Source organism: Eublepharis macularius, chromosome 10 (assembly GCF_028583425.1).
Source record: "Eublepharis macularius isolate TG4126 chromosome 10, MPM_Emac_v1.0, whole genome shotgun sequence".
Taxonomy (NCBI): domain Eukaryota; kingdom Metazoa; phylum Chordata; class Lepidosauria; order Squamata; family Eublepharidae; genus Eublepharis; species Eublepharis macularius.
This window is the reverse complement of record NC_072799.1, coordinates 24,500,539-24,519,135: the sequence shown is the minus strand read 5'-3', so window position 1 is coordinate 24,519,135 and position 18,597 is coordinate 24,500,539. Positions and strand designations below refer to the sequence as shown.

General features: G+C 41.6%; 1 protein-coding gene across 3 annotated transcripts in view; it reads left to right on the top strand.

Moving 5' to 3' along the window:
• UNC5C (unc-5 netrin receptor C) overlaps positions 1-18,597 on the top strand; it is a 435,854-nt gene that overhangs the window by 50,838 nt on the left and 366,419 nt on the right. The window contains exon 3 of one of the 3 annotated variants that reach the window (XM_054990552.1): positions 17,223-17,243. The exons of the other annotated variants lie outside the window; for them this stretch is intronic. Within the exon in view, the coding sequence (XP_054846527.1) occupies positions 17,223-17,243 (21 nt within the window). The remainder of the gene's footprint in view (positions 1-17,222; positions 17,244-18,597) is intronic. 3 annotated transcript variants of the gene reach the window in all.

The window sequence follows — 18,597 nt, the reverse complement described above, 5'->3', positions numbered from 1 at the left end:
AGGTGCCCTGAAGGAGCCTTCTCGGTCATGGTACAAAAATTTTGGAACACCCTCCCAGGGAGATTTGCCTTTTCCCCTCTGTCATTGTCTTCTGCCAGCAGGTCAAGCCTTTTCTGTTCTGTTTGGCATACCCACAGGAAATTCTTATTGGCCCTCTTCCCTGATTGTGTTTGTATGTCTATATCTTTTTGTTGTATTGTTAATTTATACACACAGACACACACACTGTAAATTTTGCTTTAATGTTCTAGTTGCTGATGTTCACTGCCTTGCGGACCCTATTTGGGTCAAAAGGCAGTGTACAAATGTTTTAAATAAATAAATAAATCCTAAGCAGGTCTATTCAATGGCGATTGATCCCAGAAAAGTATTCTTAGGATAGCATGCTAAGTAAAGTTACACCCGTCTAAGTCTATTGAAATGTGTAACTTTGTTTAGGTTTGACTGAATGGGTGCTGCTGATCCACTGTAGTTGAGATGAAGTTGACCAAGAATGGTTTGGTTTTCAGCAGGAGGACCAGGGCTTTCTTATCATACCCTGCACACCTTTGGGGAATGCAAAATAAAGAAAGAGGGAAAGAAAATAGTTTTGCGTAGGGAGCTGCCATGACACAGCATTGTGAGAATGCACATATACAAATTATTCCTGATTCAGATAGTGTATATGCCTTTCCAATAAACAAACACCATGTCAGGCGGCTGTGGCAAAGACAATTCCCACCTGAAAGTCAACCATTATGAAGTGTTTTAGGTACTTAAGGCCAACAAATAGATGAGGAGGGGAGGTGGAGGAGCAGATGAAAGAAGCAGTGGGAAAGCAGTATGAGAACAAGCATGCACAATGAAGTATTTGCCAGCACTATGCAAACTTTTCAAATACAGTGTTTTGAATGTTCAGCTGTGTGGATTGCAGCTTGTAGATAACTTAACCAAACTATCCAGGTGATCAAATATCTCTGATTTCCATGGACAATAATGCTGTGGGGCCCAAATAGGACTTGCAATGGAAATTGAAATAACAACAACTGCACTTACATACTGCTCTTCTAGACAGATTAGTATCTCACCCAGAGTGGTGAACAAGTTAGTTGTTATCCCCACAATACAGCTGGGGAGCTGGGGCTGAGAGGAGTGGCTTACCCAAGGCCACCTACTGAACTCATGGCAGTAGTGGGATTCGAACCAGTACTGATTTGCAGCCGAACCACTTAACCACTGTGGTGCAGCAATCAGCTACATGTATGAAAGGCTGTTTCCATATGTAGTTAAGCGGCCGTCAAACACGGCCGGCCGTATCAAAAACGGCCATTGGAAGTGGCCGCTCCAATTCCCCCGCTGCCACAGAAAAGCAGGCGTCAAACGCAGCCGCGTAAAGTGCCCGCCCAAATGCTGCCGCCGCCGCCGACAAGAGGAACAGCCGCTTCAAAGCCCCGACTCAAAAAGACGCATGCTTGAGGAGCAGAGCAGTAAAAAAGCTACTGCTGCCTCCAGAGCGCGTCTTCAACTGCGGCCGGGGGAAAGCGGAGCCTCCAGAAAACGGCTCCTGGCTCGGCCCCCCAGCCAAAGCCCCGGATGCCCGGGAGGGAAGGGAGACTGCCTCCTTTCCTCCAGCAGGGCTGCAAAAGGTGACTCCCTGCTTGAGCTGCAAGCAGCCGCAGGGTGAGTCACATTCCATGTGTAGTTTCTTATGTGAATGGAGATAGCTGTCTTGAATAAACAGGCTAAATGTTTAATAAACTTGTTTGTGTACAGAAGTAATTGTTTGGAAGTAGAGATATAAATGTATCACTCATGTTACTGATCTGCCACTGTCACATTTCAACAAACCTATGTAAAAGCTTTTTTTAAACAGGCAATAGGGCTGTGATGTATGGAAATGATTACAGACAGGCTTTGGTAAAAGTAAAGGGACTGTAGACTTTTCTACTGGGCATTATCTGTTGATGTAAATATGCTGCTTCTGGGTACTTTCCATGTTGTTTAATATGTCATGTTCAAATGTTTGTTTTCAGCAGTGTTTCATCTCTGCATTCTTATATTTGAATGTATGCATCTGTATTCCTGTGTTTAGATTTATACTTACTTCTTTTCAAATTTCTGCATTGCATAACCAATATTGTATTGTTTACTGAGTATTCCATCTGGTGATTATATTGACACACAGTGTAAGCTGCCTTGAGTCTTGGTGAGAAAGGCAAACTATAAATAAAATAATATTTACAGCATACACCTATAGTTATTTTGGGGGATCACATTTTATGAGAATTGTAGCACAGTGGTTAAGTGGTTCAGCTGCCAATCAGCACTCTGCTGGTTCGAATCCCACTACTGCCATGAGCGCTGTCGATGGCGTTGGGTAAGCCATTCCTCTTAGCCCAGCTCCCCAGCTGCATTGTGGGGATAATAATAACACTAACTTGTTCACTGGTCTGGGTGGGGCATTAATCTGTCTAGAAGAGCAGTATATAAGCACAGTTATTATTATTATGAACTTTTGCAGATGCTATATAGCAGTGATGGTGAACCTTTTTGAGCCCGAGTGCCCAAGCTGCAACACAAAACCAACTTATTTGTTTCAGAGTGCCAACACTGCAATTAAACCTGAATACTGAGGTTTTAGTTTAGAAACAACAACTCATACAGTTGTCCAAACTAATTAACATATTTTGTCTTAAAAGAGTCCCCCCCCCCACAAATGAAACTAAAGGGGCAGAGCAGAAGGAATCCAAGCAGCTTACCGTTCCTTTGGAGCCCAGCACCACTCGCCTTGCACTCATTCACTCATTTTTTCTCTCCCTCTCTCCTCCCCCCCTCACAAATGAAAATAAAGTTGCAGAGCTCAGCACCACTCGCCTTGCACTCATTCATTTTCTCTCTCCCCCTCCCAGTCACAAATGAAACTAAAGGGGCAGGACAGAGCAGATGGAATGCAAGCAGCTTACTGTTCCTTTGGAGCTCAGCACCACTCGCCTTGCACTCATTCATTTTCTTTCTCCCCCTCCCAGTCACAAATGAAACTAAAGGGGTGGGGCAGAGCAGACAGAATGCAAGCAGCTTACTGTTCCTTTGAAGCCTTGCACCACTGGGCTTGCGCTCGGAGGAACAAGAATCACGTGGGTGGGGCCAAAACCCACGTGACCTCTCTTCAGCTCTACTGGAGCCGTTCCTGTGTGTTTGGGCTGCAAATGAGACCTGGGAAAAGGAATCACATGGGCGGGTCCAAAACCCATGCCTCGAAATGAGACCTGGCTTGTGTGCCCTCAGAGAGGGCTCTGCGTGCCGGCTGTGGCACACGTGCCATAGGTTCGCCATTGCTGCTATATAGGATGGGATGAATTTTCTAATAAGGTCCTAATCTTCAAGAAAGGCTAAAAAATATACACTTTGAGAAGATCTGTTACAGGCAGTTTTTATTTGTTTAACACTTTTGGTTATCAGAGCCTGCGTTATGACCAGTTTGGACCATACAGATAAGTGCCAAATACTCCAACACAAAGCATTAACAATGCCCAAGTTAAAATTTATTAGATTTATATCTACTCCACAGCATCAGCTAAGTTAAATGGACTCTCTAACAGACAACAGCAGTGGGCTAAAGAGTTGTTGAGACCTTGATCATGTGTACTGGTGAGTGATAACTGGACATGCCTTGAGACTCACCACCCCTTTATAAACAGAACAACTGCCTGAAACATCATAACTGCCCGCAACTTATTGATGGATACATGGTCACGATCCCCAAAAGTTAAAATAGGATTTGTGAGCATTTTTGTGAGAGGGTTTGTGTAAGGAATCTGTTCTGGAGAAGAGCAACAGTCAACAGATCTAACTCACCAGCTTCAGTAGTAGTTCTATGCAGGGCTTTTTTTTCAGCAGGAACGTGGTGGAACAGAGTTCTGGAACCGCTTGAAAATGGTCACATGGCTGGTGGTCCCGCCCACTGATCTCCAGACAGAGGGGAGTTTAGATTACCCTGTGCGCTGCTGGAGTGGCGCGGAGGGCAATCTAAACTTCCCTCTGTCTGGAGATCAGGGGGCGGGGCCACCAGCCATGTGACCCTTTTCGCGGAGGGCAACCCTCCGCGGAGGGCAACCCACTGAGTTCCACCACCTCTTTTCCCAGAAAAAAAGCCCTGGTTCTGTGAATTGCACATTACTTTTCTTACCTGATACTTCATTTCCCTGTATCATCATTTTTAAAGTTTGCTGCAGCAAAGAAATAGAAAGTAAACACTTGAATAAAAAAAAAATGTCTCTAGGGAAGTTGGTGTTTTAAGGAAATGCTACAGAAAACTGGAAAAGGTAAAGGGAGAAACAAATGGCTGTATGACAGCGCAATATAATAATAAAGCTAGAAGACAGTAATCCTCCGAGCAAAGGAAGTCCTAGCAGGAACCACAAGCACAAGAAAGAGCAAAGTGCCTCAGAAGTATGTAGATGTGACAAAGCCTTGTTAAACATCAGTCATAGCATAAATTCCTGTCCAAAATATGAGAGAAGTGCATAGAATATTGCAAATTATTGTTGTTGTAATGTATAAAATTAAAGAGAGAAAATCGCAAGGCATATTAATCTGGCAGAAACAGATAAGAACCCATACGATCCCTTATTTGGTATTCTGAATTTTTCAGCTCTAGAAGGTGCAGATTTTCTCATTAATGATTACAAAACAGTGATTTTTTAAGACTGACGTGGAGGCACAAGCTAACATAATGTCTTTTCAAAACTTTAAAAGCCCTGCATATGAAACCACTTCAGCACTAAAATACCAGGTTCAAATACACTCCAGGGACTACAAGTGTTTGCTAAAAGTAATCTGAATTGCAGATATACAGACAGGTTACTCTGCTGGAGCTTCAGCCCAAGCTGCACCTGGTCTGTGGGCCCTGACTTATTTGAATGTGGTACAAAGAGTTAATTAAATAGAAACAGAGTAGAAGATCAATGCGTATTACTAAAATGTGCTTCAAGGTTTAAATTGCTTATTAAAGAAATATTATTTAAAAATAAATGCATAATACCAGTCATAATGAATGCACCTTTGAAGAATAAACAGGAGTCTGGTGTCACACTAAGATTTTCTTCCAGCACAAGCTTTCATGGACTACTAGTCCAAACACATTTGGGCTGGAATAAAATTTTGTTAGTCTTTGAGGTGTCACAAGGCTGCTGCTTATTTTGCTACGACGGACAACCATGGATGCTTATCTGCAATTATTGGCACCTTGGAAGGGTTTCAGTAACACCAAGGCATCTAGAGCACCTTGATTCTATCATGTCTCGTGTAGATGGTGTGAAAAAAGACCTGGAAAGAATGTAACGAGAGGCTGAAATTTGTACTAGACGGGTGATTAGAGGGGAATACGAACCTGAATAAAAGATAAAGCGAATGTGCCATGTAAAAAAATATCTTGGGTATACGCCATAGCCAGAAAGGAATGCAACTAAAAACAGAAGCCATATCCGAAATGGCTAGTCTGTGGAATAAAGTTTCTTGAAATAGTCACTTCTCTAGGAAAATTAATTCCAACCATAGATACACGCTGATAGTATCATTAAGACAGTGATTGGCCAAAGACATAGAGTTTCACTGTGTGCTAATCCATAGAAATATATTAAGCAAGTAAAGGAGCTGTTAGCTGAAGCACGTGGATATTGCTGAGTGAAAGAACCAATAATGTGGCAATGCATAGCAGCACTGCGCATTTGCTTTACCGTCATCACAAAGAGATATGCTTCCAAAACATGGACAACTATCAAATAGTGCTATGATCAGATAGGAAAAGAAAAGTTGGGTTAGGATTAGTAATGTTACCTTTACATAAACATTGTTTCTTTCTCACTTCAGTCTATTGTGGTATAATTTTATAAATATTAAGGTCAGGGCTTTTTTCAGCTGGAACGCGGTGGAACGAAGTTCCGGAACCTCTTGAAAATGGTCACATGGCTGGAGGCCCCGCCCCCTGATCTCCGGACAGAGGGGAGCTTAGATTGCCCTCCGGGCCGCCGAGCGGCGCAGAGGGCAATCTAAACTCCCCTCTGTCCGGAGATCAGGGGGCGGGGCCACCACCCATGTGACCATTTTCTCCAAGGGCAACCCACTGAGTTCCACCACCTGTTTTCCTAGAAAAAAAGCCCTGATTAAGGTGTTGTCTAAGCTTCTCAGCAGTTTGGAACAGAATGTGTCTCTTGAAACAAAAAGTTAGCGCTTCCAACCTTTTGAAATTACCCAAGCCCTGCCTTCTAGTATACTGTGGTGGTCTGTCCTGTTCCTCTTGACTCTACACGTGACAGTCTTTCAGAACATAATCCTAGGAAAATATGATATCTGAAGAAGAGAGCTCTGACTCTTGAAAATTTACACCTTTAAAATTTTGTTGGTCTCTAAGATGCCATTGGATTCAAATCCTGCTGTTATAGGGAAATATTGTTTTGTTGGATGCCTAGCATGGACTGTTACACTCTCTGGTACATAGTTGTTTTTCCTGAGATTGTTAAAGGGCTCCATGTACTTTATTTCAGTAGCCATATAAGATTTAGTAGAAGTACTTTCTGAAAAAGTTTCATACAGTCTTGTTCCAAAACGGTATACTAGAAAGTAGGATTATACATGGTGGATGGCATTATTAATTGCAAGGAGAATATATTTGTAGAACCCTGAGAACTACTTGAATGCCTTTCTCTTCTCACTGCTCTGAGATTTGTACACTGTTTAGTTTGTTTTAATATTCTTGTAGATGCTATATGTTTATGCAGAAAGTTTTTCTGCAATTGCCTATTGTGGGAAAAGAGTGAGAGAGACCCATAACAGACCAGAGAAAACATGCATGTGTGAGATCTTTTCTTGCATCCATTTAAGCGAATATTTGAAAATACTTGAATGTCCTGTGGACAGATAACATATAATAGTTGTTTAGGCCTACTTTTATTATTGAGATAAGGCACTGCTAATGTAAAGACTTTTTATCCTGCCTTTTCTTCTAGTAAGAATGTGTGAAATATCTTACGTACCTGTTCTTTACCATCTTCTGGGTATGGAGCAGGGGTCACTGGGGATGTGGGAGGGGGGAGGTAGTTGTGAATTTTCTGCATTAGGCAGAGGGTTGGACTAGATGACCCTGGAGGTACCTTCCAACTCTATGATTCTACAAAATCTAACATAGAATGGTTAGACGGCAATGGTTGAATGATATGGAAACGTTCTTATGGCCCTCCCCTTCATTGGATTCCAATCATTGTTGCTTTTGTTCATGGGTGTTTTTGAGACTGAGACACATGGGTGGGGAGGCATCACCAACTTACTGTATCACTCCAGGCACTATAGATTAAAGAACAGGGGCAAGCTGAATTCATCTGTCCTCAAGCTGCTAATGCATTTCTTGCCAGAGCATAATGGTGAGAAGCAATGCATACCCCTCAGTGTACATTCAAGAGTAGTATAAGACAACCTAGCTAAGGATGCACAAGCTGCTGAAACTTGTGATGTGGAGTTAATTCACACAGATATCTTATTTATACAGCATTTTAAAGATGCTTAGAGACATTCTTCAAACAATAGAACAAATACATTGTACTACACATCTTAATTGTTTGTGTGGCCTAAACCTTTTTTAAAAAAATTGTAAATATTGGCTGGTTAAGTACAGTTCTGCTTATACTGGAGAAGCTTTCTGTTTTGCACGGTCTCCTTCCCCTATCAGTAGAGGCAGTACCTAAAGGCCAGCGCTCGAACAGCAAGCAGCTGCAGCTAACCGGAAACATTCCTGTTTGTCCAAGATGCATCAAGGTAACCCTTCTTACTGGAAGCATTGATAGGTATTTGATACCATCAGTGCAGTACCACTTCAGGCTGTAGGCATTTTAATATTTCTCCTTGAAAAACAGTCACTGCATGAAAGTAAGTTCACCCTTGTGTTCTCCTTCAGTGACTGTAGGGGTTTTTTCCGTGAGGGAGCACTGGAATGTGCAACCTCATGTCTCCTCCATCCAATCAGTGCAGAAAAAGCTTCGTGGCTTGATTCTGCTGGTTGTATTCTCTTGGAACTGCTAAAGTGCTGCGGTACAGTGTCCGTCACTCATGCACTTGAAGATTCATCATGCAGAGCAAAGCCCATTTGCAGTTCTCTCCTTTTCCAAAGTCCTTGTGTGTGTCCCAGCCAGGCTCATCATCACCACAACAGCCTTGAGTGGAGATCAGAAACAAGAAAAAAGAGCTTGCTAGGCCATCAGAGAAACTGCAAGATGCTGCCTCTAACTGTGTTAATGTGTGTTTGGGGCTCTGGGTTGTTAACCTGTAAAAGGAAGACTGTTTTTTAAACACCATTATGAGGATTAGTTACTGTTTTGCAAATCCTGTATGATTCTCAGCTGAGAGGTGCCATTTAAGCACAAACATTATATTCTGGTCAATAAAACAGCCATGCGATTCACTGTTAAAACGGCAATAGCACACCATTTTAGTGTTATACTAGGGATATCAGCTTCTGGGAAATGATGCTCATTATTAAGAACTTCCTCCCTCCCCCCCTGCTTCCTTCTGCCTTTTTATTTATAAGAAAATAAAGTTAACTGTATGTAATGGGACAGCACACAGGGAGATGTTAGTGCCTACATCTCTGGCTAATTCAATATGATGGTAACATGCATGGCTTCTACAGCTATTACTGTTGTATTACACAATGAGTGACAAACACTACTTAGCATACTGAATGGGGACAACGTCTCTCGCTTTAATCTAACTAATGCCCCCACTGCAAGATATAAATAGATTAAGTGAGGAAATCCAATATTTTTTTCCATTCTCCCACTAGAGCGATACACATTAGTCGTTTCTTGCCATCTAATTGCATTACATGGCAGGGATGCGATAAAGGTTTAATGGCGGTTACAGTCATCTGTCACTTTCTTTTAGATGTATGTTGCAGGGTATGATTTACAAGCTTTGCGCTGCAGTAACACTTTTGCATTGATCACAATTGATAATGTGCAAGTAAAGTTTTGCTGATGGTTTTTCTTTTAATTAGGGAATATGACACTGCTCCTCAAAAGCTTATTAATCTGGGTACTAAATGTGGATCCTTTGCAGAAGTATGCAGATGTGGGGGGGGGGCTTCCTTCAGATCCCTTTGATTCCAACCAGAGGAGAATATGCTGCCTATCCCACACTTCTTCCCTCTTCTGAGTAACCTCTATTTCCCTTCCTCCCTAGCCTAACCATGATATTGAGCTACACATAGACAGATGCGCAAATAATTCCTTCCTAACCATAGCCCAGGTGAGCCTGATCTCGTCATATCTCTGAAGCTAAGCAGGATCAGCCTTGGTTAGTACTTGGATGGGAGACCTCCAATGGAGACCAGGGTAGCAGAGGCAGGCAATGGCAAACCAACTCTGTTAGTCTTTTGCCATGAAAACCCCACCAGGGGTTCCCGTAAGCCAACTATGACTTGAGGGCACTCTGCACCACCAACCATGGGTTTGCTCATCTTCTTCAAACTACAGTTCAGCCTAGTGGTTTATGAGGTCACCATGCCTCACGTTAGATGTTTGCAGTAGAGGTTAATTTGGACATCAGTTTCATGGATCCAATACCTAGGAGTAGGTTTTGACCTGGACATTTGATTATTTCACACTCCAGGACAACTCAAAACGGATTCAAGTAATGGCATTTGCTACGAGCCCCGCTCTCATTTTCAAATTTATACAGACAAGGGAGGAGATGGAGAATGGTGTGGTGGCCATAGACTCTGAATTAAGTTCCAGGTGCTGCATGTATGTTTCAGAGAAGTCTGTTTCAATAGATTTTTTTACTTGGTAAAAATGGACTTTTGCACCATGTTCAGTCGTCAGTCTTGAAGCTTATGGCTGAGGCAAGGCAAGTTTTGATGAAAGGGACGTAGTGAAGTTCCAGTGCAGGGTCTGTGAAACTGACAGCCAGAGCAGCAGGAGAAAGGGGCTGTCAGTTTTACAGACCCCGCGCTGGGTTCAGCCTGAAACTGGCACAGGGTCTGTGAAACTCCAAACTGGCCACGGAATGGCTGGAAAAAATTGTTCCGTAAAAACGCAGTCCCACGGAACGCATGTTTCGCTGCAAACGAACCAGCCATTCCATACGGAATTTTGTTCCATGGTTCGTTTTGTGCCCATCTCTACCCAACAGTTTTATTCAAGCCACCAGAAACTAAATCCAGATATAAACAAATTCTCGGCTTCTTTAAATAGAGAATGTATTAAAAAGAGTAGCCTCAAGGCAACAGCCTGGGTAGCCCATTAACAATCCCCTGAGGCCTGTAATCTTCCAGCTGGGTTTATTTTGAGCTCCTGCTGAAATTTTATTTCACATCCTTAGTTGCTTTCCTGGGAGAGCAGGGGGTGGGGGAGCAAGTGGTAACTCACACAGGGTGTTAGAACTTTGCTATAGAACTTTACTGACCCAGAGACTTCTGTGCGTTCTAGCAAAGTTCTAACAAAATGCTGTTTCAGCTTGTTTAGCGATGGGGAAAGTGCAACATGCTTGTTACTGTTATTATTTATTAATACTGTCAGGTTTTCTGGAGGGTTGCAAGGTGAGCAGAGCTACTATACTTGCAGTGCAATCCTAAAAAGAGTTAAAATACCTTTTTCATTAAGAGATTGTGCTTGCTTCGGCAGCACATAATACTAAATTGCATTAAGAGTTGATTAATATATGGATGTGTGGATCTTTTCAGTTTGCCAGCAAGCTGGCTTCAGCTGGGGCATTATTATAGGTTTCTGCTAATTTGACAAGGTCAGATCATGTGCCAGCATCCGCATGGCAAACCAAAGGTTGTAAAGGCAGCGTGTGCGCTATGAATCACTAAATCATTAACTTCTTTGTCACTGAAAAAGTATCTTAGCTACTTGCCTGTCTCAATCAATAATATCCCCAGATAGAGTATCTGTGTCCTTTTTTAAACCTCCCAGGGGAATGACTCAACCGTTGCACCACTTCCAAATCACTCAGCTAATGGGCACAGAAAAGGGGACTCTGATTGTCCCTGACACCAACACAACCACTTTTCTTCTTTGCATATCAATACTATACATCTCTGTCGCAGGAGAGGCAAATTGAGTTATGGAAATGCTAAGTCTGCTCTCACGACTACATTATATTGAATTTGGGGCCTGCAGACTTCATTCTGTTAACTTACCTGGGAATTTTAATATTCTCCTGAAAGCAGTTATTTGTCATTCATTGTTGAGGCTGTCTAAATTAACTGGTGGTGTGATGGAAAAAAAACCAGAATAAATACAGCCGATCTCTGTCCCATCCCTCCCAAGTTTCTCAGTCCCACAAAAATATACTTAACATATGCTCAGTCCCGTATATATACACTTAAAAAGGTAGGGAAAGAAGTTAAAAGAAAAGGGAACGTAAGTAATTGATAATGACTCTTAAAAATATATATAAAATATAGTGATCACAAATTATTTGATTGCTAAAACACGTCTCTGTGCATGCATAAGTAAGGAGTTTAAGGTAGCAAAAGAATATAGCACAAGTGTTAGATTGCAGTAATACCGCCCTCTAGTGGCACTTGATGCTTAAAGTATTAGGCGCTTCCTGACGCTCCCTCAAACCTATACGTTATTCTTTTTTATAAAGAATGCTTTGTATCTGAGTCATCTCTCATATCATTCCTTTATTCCATTTCTAAATATTCACAATAAATTTTATTTTAAAATATATACTTTTTAAAAATTTTGAATTTCTAGTTTCTCTGTGTTATAAAGCCTGTGCCCTCCAAAATCAGTTTTTTTCTTAAGTTAAAGGGCAAAAGACACTGGATGTTATTCTTAACCCTTTATAATACAAGAGTACACATCTGCAAAAGGACTTTTATGAACTGGACATGCTCAGTTTCTGGGAGCAAGTCCCTTTTGAGCGCTAATGTTATCTTGTCAAAGCTATTGTGTTTTCTTTCCAAGTTACGGCTCTAAATCTAATTCAGATTCTGTGATCTGTTTTGCACAGGTTCTGTTTCTATTCCCAACACCTCAGACTAACCAATCAGTAACTTGATTGTAGTTATAAACCAGAAAAATTAAATTCCCAGAGTACTTTTCGTCTCTAGTGCAGAATTCTCCTAATCACTATTACAAATTAAGGTTTTCTTTAAGAAATTATTTTGAGATAGGTTTCCTTAGATAAACTGAGATGTGCAGAGTAACTTCATGTGCCTTCATTTGGAGATTCTTAGGCTGATATATTGCGGGATTTCAACTAAGGCTTTTGATGAAAACCTTCAAATACAAGTTATGTCTTCACAAGAATTTTGGCCTGCATACGTTCGGCATGTAGTATTGCCTGTGTGTCCTCCTGAATGTTGAGTTTAAAACAGGACCTCATTTGTATGCAGTGTTGGTATAGACAGTGAACATGATGACTTGTTTACTAAATTCTCCCATTTTTTTCTGCTATGGGAGGTCTCTTTTCGCTATCTGGTCCTAGCCAGAATTGGGACCTCCCAAGGCTGCTGCCTCCAGAAATAACACATACAATGTAGGAATGTTCCTTAATAGATGTTCAGGGATTCCTTCGCAGACAAGGTGATGTGGAAAGAGTTCACTAAAAGGTTCATTAGAAATGGAAAAATTACCCTCTAGTCCACTCCTTTGCTTGGAAAAGTTGGACCGTCCAAGCCGCTGTCTATCTACCCCACCCAGCTGAGAGCATTGAGAAGGTGCTTATGTATAAAGACGACTTCAGAGCAAATAGCTCTTGTGAGTAGGCTGATGACTCAGTCAGTCTGAGCTGTAAGGGGAAAAAATGTGTCTAGAGATTTTCCACATAACTGGGCTGAGTCATGCAGTAATCCTAATACAGATTTTATACCTTCCCTGCAGAAGCATTTTTGTTGCCCTCTACATAGGGGATGTAAGGTATGGATTGGCTGCAGCATGTTTAGGATTACAGTGTCTAATACATAGTATAATAAAGAAGGAGAGCGCTAGGAGTAGCCCCTTCCAGATGTGTCATCCACAGGCTCTTGATAGTGCCCTTATCTGTCACCCAGTGGTTATCATTATGGCAGAACAGTCGGTTATACACTGACACTCTTCGTGAGGAATGAGCCTGCATTTTGAAATGCAGCACCAGGTATAACCGTGACAGGAACAGCTTTCAAATTAATGTCTTTTTCTGTTGCTTGGCAGGTAAGCCTGTGGATTTGGCAGCTATGTCACTAATTCTGGGGGGAGGGGGAAATGATTTTTTGAATGCAAAAATTGACCTATCATAGATTACTAAATTCAAGTCAGTGAAAGCTAAAGGCATTTAGGAGGCTTGGATTCCAGTTTCTAGATTATGTGGCTACATCATACTCGTACATAGCAAAACCACCTAAATATCATTTTGTTTTTCTGGACCACTGACATTTATATGATACCCTTGTTACTAGGTTGAGTACATCACTTTCCCTTTTCCTTTGTATAAAAACTTACATGATGCCTATTAGATTATTCTTTTAGGTAAATTATCACTCAGGGGGTAATTGTGAATAAAAATAATAACATTTGTTTATTTGTTTATTATTTTGTTTGGTGAACTTTCGCTATGTGGGGGAAAGTAAGATTAAGAACTTTCACTTTGTTACCCGAGGGCAACAGTGTGTGTGATCTCTAATCTATATCTAGGAAGCTGTGGGAATCCTCTGTGTATTCTTGTCTTTCTTTAATGTGCTTCCAAGTGCTTAGAAGTTGTGCTTGCAGCTGCCCTGTCCTTGGTCTTTTCTAGTTTTGTCCATGTATTTGTAAAATTATACTTCATTGGTCAGCAGAGTTTGAAATCGATGGAAGGCCTTCTCAAATTATCACTTTGCTGCTGCTTAAAGACTGCTCGCTCTCTTTTAAAAAGTCAATCCTGTGCTTAATGAAATTAAAGTTTCATCAAGGCAGTCTTCTTCACTGGTGCTTTATATGATCATCACTCACTTAAGGTGGTTTAGAACGCTGGACAAAATGTAATTAGTTTAACTAACTATTGATCAGTGCAAGCTAAATAAGAATTTTAATACATACAAAAATGTGACTGAAGGCTCTTGGAGTGCTGAAATGAAGAAAATATTTTTAACTGTATGGCATTCTGTGCTGTGGGTTCAGTCTCATAATATCAAACCCTAAAGCATGAAAAATTCTCTTGAGAAAGGAACTAATGGATTAAAAGGGGATCTGTTGTAATTGGAGAACCAGTGTGGTGGCTAGAGCAGGGGTACCCAATGTGGTACTCGTTGGTACCATAGCACTCACTGACTCCTTTCCTAGTGCCCACCAAGATTTTTAGAAAGTGGACAGGGCCAGGTGCAGCTTTTGCCCGGTAGGTCTTCTAGCTATTAGAGATATGTACAGATTTTGAAAATGCTGCTTTAGCAGCAGCTGCTACCACAGCACACGGATCTTCACTAAGATGAATAAAGGTATATCTTTAAATAATATGTTCATTTTTAAAGGCATCCTGTTAAACAGAGTTTCTGCCTGAAATGTTGAAGAGTGACGTATTAGAGTTAGAATGACCTCACTTCCTGACATTTTGTGGTTGGCGCCACCTCTCGCGGCAACCATTTTGTGCTTTGCTTCACCTCCTGCACTAGCTATTTTGTAGTTGCACGCACCAGCCTGTGTCAGAATTCCAGAGGTGTCCATAGGCTCAAAAAGGTTGGGGATCCTTGGCCTAGAGTGTTGAAGTAGGACCTGGGAGACCCAAGTGCAAACCCTGTTCAGCTCTAGAAAATTGTTGGGTTACCTTGGGTGAACTCCAGCTAGTTCAGAATGCATCTATTTGTGATCCTTCCTGGTAGTGAACTCTGCAGTTTCAACTGTCTGCTCTGTGAAGTAATCCTTCCTTTCGTCATTAAATTTACTGCCAGTCTTTATCATGGTATGGCTATGAGTTTTAGTATTATGGAAAAGGAGAACTTTCTTTCTGTCCACTCTATACCACGCTATATACTTCTGTCATGGCAGCCCTCAGCTGTCTTTCCCCCCTAAAATAAAAAAGCCCAATTTACTTAAGCCTAGCTTCATAGGGGAATTTCTCCAACCTTACCATCATTTTGGTAGCTCTTTTTTGCTGACCTACATTCTTAGGACAAACGGTGGGATATCCCACATTTTAAAATATATAAATGAAAATTATTAAATGCTTCCCTTCCAATTGATTCTTCAGTATTCATTCATTTCATACACACACACACACAGTTACTATGCTGGTCAGGCTGGTGCCAGCGCCCCAGTTACTGCTTCCAGCTTCGGTCTTCTACAGAGATTGTCTTCCAGCCCCCCTGCAGTGGATCTGGCAACAACTACTGTTCCATACAGTAAGTGGAGGAAGTTTTAGGGCGAGATGGTCACAAAGCACATGAATCAAAGATTTCCTCCATTGACCCACTCATGTTTGCTTCTTGTGGTTGCTGCTGCTGCCTGGAGTGAATAAGGTTGGCTATCCCTGGCATGAGACAGTGGGTATGTGTATGTTTTCCAGAGACAGAGAGGAATCTCTAGAAGGCAAACCTTACAGGAGCTTCAGAGAGATTCCCTGGCCTTGTCCAAGGAAGTACTCAGGGATCTCCAGGAGCTGACCTGTAAATCAAATAGTTTGTGTTAGGTTTTTGGTGGCTAGAAAATAGAAGAGCTAAAAAGTTTTTTAAAATCACAGACACGCAGAGAGGGAGAGAGCTGCCGTACCCTGAAGTGCACAGATAACCCATTCAGTGAATTACCTCCATGTTGTCATTTCATTGGGAGACCTTCTGGGCATACTGGGCACACTATAAATGTATATCAACCATGATTATGAATTCACGAACATTATTTTAAGTAAAAACAGAGAGTCATCTCAATACAATTCTCATTTTTCAACACAAAGAGGATGAGTTTTTAAAATTTCAGCTTGCTCCACTGAAAGGCCTTCTAAGAGTCCATTTTACTTGCTTTAAATATCATGATGGGGAAAAAAGTTTGTGGTGTACATAGTACAATTAGGAATCAATTCCTGTGCTGTTAATTCAAGCAGCTCAGCGTCTGACCCTAAACAGGGATCTTTAAGGATGAGAGCAGGCTATTACAATGTGCTCTTTGAAAAGCCTTGCTAAATTGCAGTTGCTGAAATGTTTCCATCATTTATTTTTTTAGGATCTCTTCCATAGTTGCTTACTCATAAGAACCAGGCTGTGAAAGGAAATTTGGCCTCTCTGTTTGCCTGACTCCATTGATCTGCACAATAGACTGTTGCACATTGGGAGACTTCATGTTGTTCGTGGGCAACTACTTAATTGACAAATGACCCAAGTCAGTGTAAAATTACCAAAATAAAATTAAAGAAAAAACTCTTGGCAATGGATAAGCTCATTCTTCCCCCGCCAATAAAGCTGGATTGAGATCTGGAGGAGGAGATAATCCCTATTCTTGCTTTGATTTACACTAAACATTTACTATATTGTTGGGAAAAATATTTTTATATGGGAAACTATTCCATTTTTTAAGGTTAGTAACTATAAGTCAAGCAAACATTTCTGTTTCATTGTCCTTTTTCTGAAACAAGGCAGAAGGTAAAGACTGCATAAACAGTCTTTCTTATTTTCAAGCTTTGAATTGAACATACACACATAGAGATAAAAGAGGTTCAAATGAGATATCTTATGGGCCGTGTTTGGCTTTTAGAAATAACTGTGCCCATAGTTTGTGAATGTTGAATAGGTATACATGTTTCTCTACTGTTAAGTGAGATCATTTATGGGTGCCTTTCCGAGGCTTGGGGTAAACACAGAATTTGTCTGGGACTGGCAATATTCACCTAATTCCAGACATTCCACTGCAATTGTTGTACAATTTTAACGCCTGAGAAATGTCACCAATTAAATTACATTTGTGTTAGAATGTACACTGATGTAGTGAAAAGGGCACTTTGATTGAAACATGGTCAGGCTATTATGAAAGCTGTTTTCAGAGGTCACTCTTGCCTTTTGGCTAAACATGGGAAATGAATGACCATTGACATTAGTAGTTTGTGTAGAGGAGTTGTTCAGACAGGTGTCCTTTTAATTCAGATTGCACTGCCTTGAAGGTTTGCCACTCAGGATATTTTGGATACAGGAATCAGAAACGTGGTTGTAATAAGCATATTGCTTATGGCTATTATATGATAAACAAAGAAACATAGTGAAGTATGGGGATGTGTTTATAGTATAAACTTTAAGAAGCACCTAGAAGGTACTTCCATCTCCTACAGTGCAATCATAAAAAGAATTATTCCAGTCTAAGTCCATTTAAATCAATGGGCTTAGACAAGAGTAACTCTTCTTAGGATTTCAGTGCTAATGAGTGTCTTTTGGCAAGCAAAGGGAAAGCAGAAAGTGTTCTCCCTGCCATCGCCTTTTTACTTCTGTAGGTGACGAACCAAAAAAAATTAATGAATCCACAGTTCGGTGCCGATGACGATCCTGAAGTCACGAACCACAACGGACATTTCCCGTTGCCGAACCGGTTCACGGTTCGTGGTGCTCAGAGTGGCCCCCGTTGCACTTAAGAGAGCCCATATTCACAGGGAGTGTGTAGCAGGCTCTCCTCCAGCCAGCACCCAAGTTTGGTCAAGATTGCAATAGGGATCATGGAGTTATACCCTCTCCAATCCGAGGCCCCCAGGAAACCCACAAAAATCCAAGCTCAATTATACTCTCTCTGTCTCTCCCCAAAGGCTAGCAAGTAGCAAGCAACAGCTCTCACACTCCACTGCTCGCTGAAAGTGAAAGCTAGCCTAGGAGCGCAGTGCTTTTTATAAGCTGAGGTCACATAGAGCAATGCAGGAGGTCTGTGTTTGGCTGTCAGAGCTGCCTATCAGGGTTTGCAGGGATGAGATTGGAGTGCCCGTGGCTACAGAACACCCCTCCCTCTCCTGGGTGTCTTCTCCCAACTTGTAACCGCTTTGGAGCTCCATGGTTGGAAGGAAGACCTGCCGATCAAGGTAAGCTGGGCTTCCATTCGGGTTTCCAGGGTGACAGAAGGAGCGCAGACAGAGTTCAGGCATTCCCCTGGCTCCGTTTCCAGGGGAATTGATTGATGACTCCTGAGTGTCTGGCTTCCCAAACTGCGGCCAAACGCACCGAACCAGGCTTCTTCCGAATGCTGGTTCATTTGCTGTGGACAATCACGAACTGCCGGATTGTGATCGCCAATTTCGTGGATTTTTGAAGTTCGTAATGCAGTTTGTGCCCATGTCTAGGTGAGAGCCATAATAAGAACGGTAACGCAAGTCTGCCTTTATGAACGGGTATTACTATTGCTCTTTCTCAAGTAGGTCAGTGGTACTGGGTTCCATCCAAGCTCTTGTTTCACCATTAAATGATCTCACCACTTTTTCTGACCTAATAAAATTGTCATCCAATTTGCAAGGACAAAACATTGTTTTCCTTCAACATAGCATAAGAAGTCTAAAGGGTAGTTATTTCCCCACCTCAATAGTTGCCTGTGATACCACCAACAGGAGCAAAGTTATTAATATTTATAATGCATTCCTGATTTCACACTGCATGGAGAGCAGAATTGATGGACATTTTTTTTAGTATGTATTCTATAGTGCCAAGAG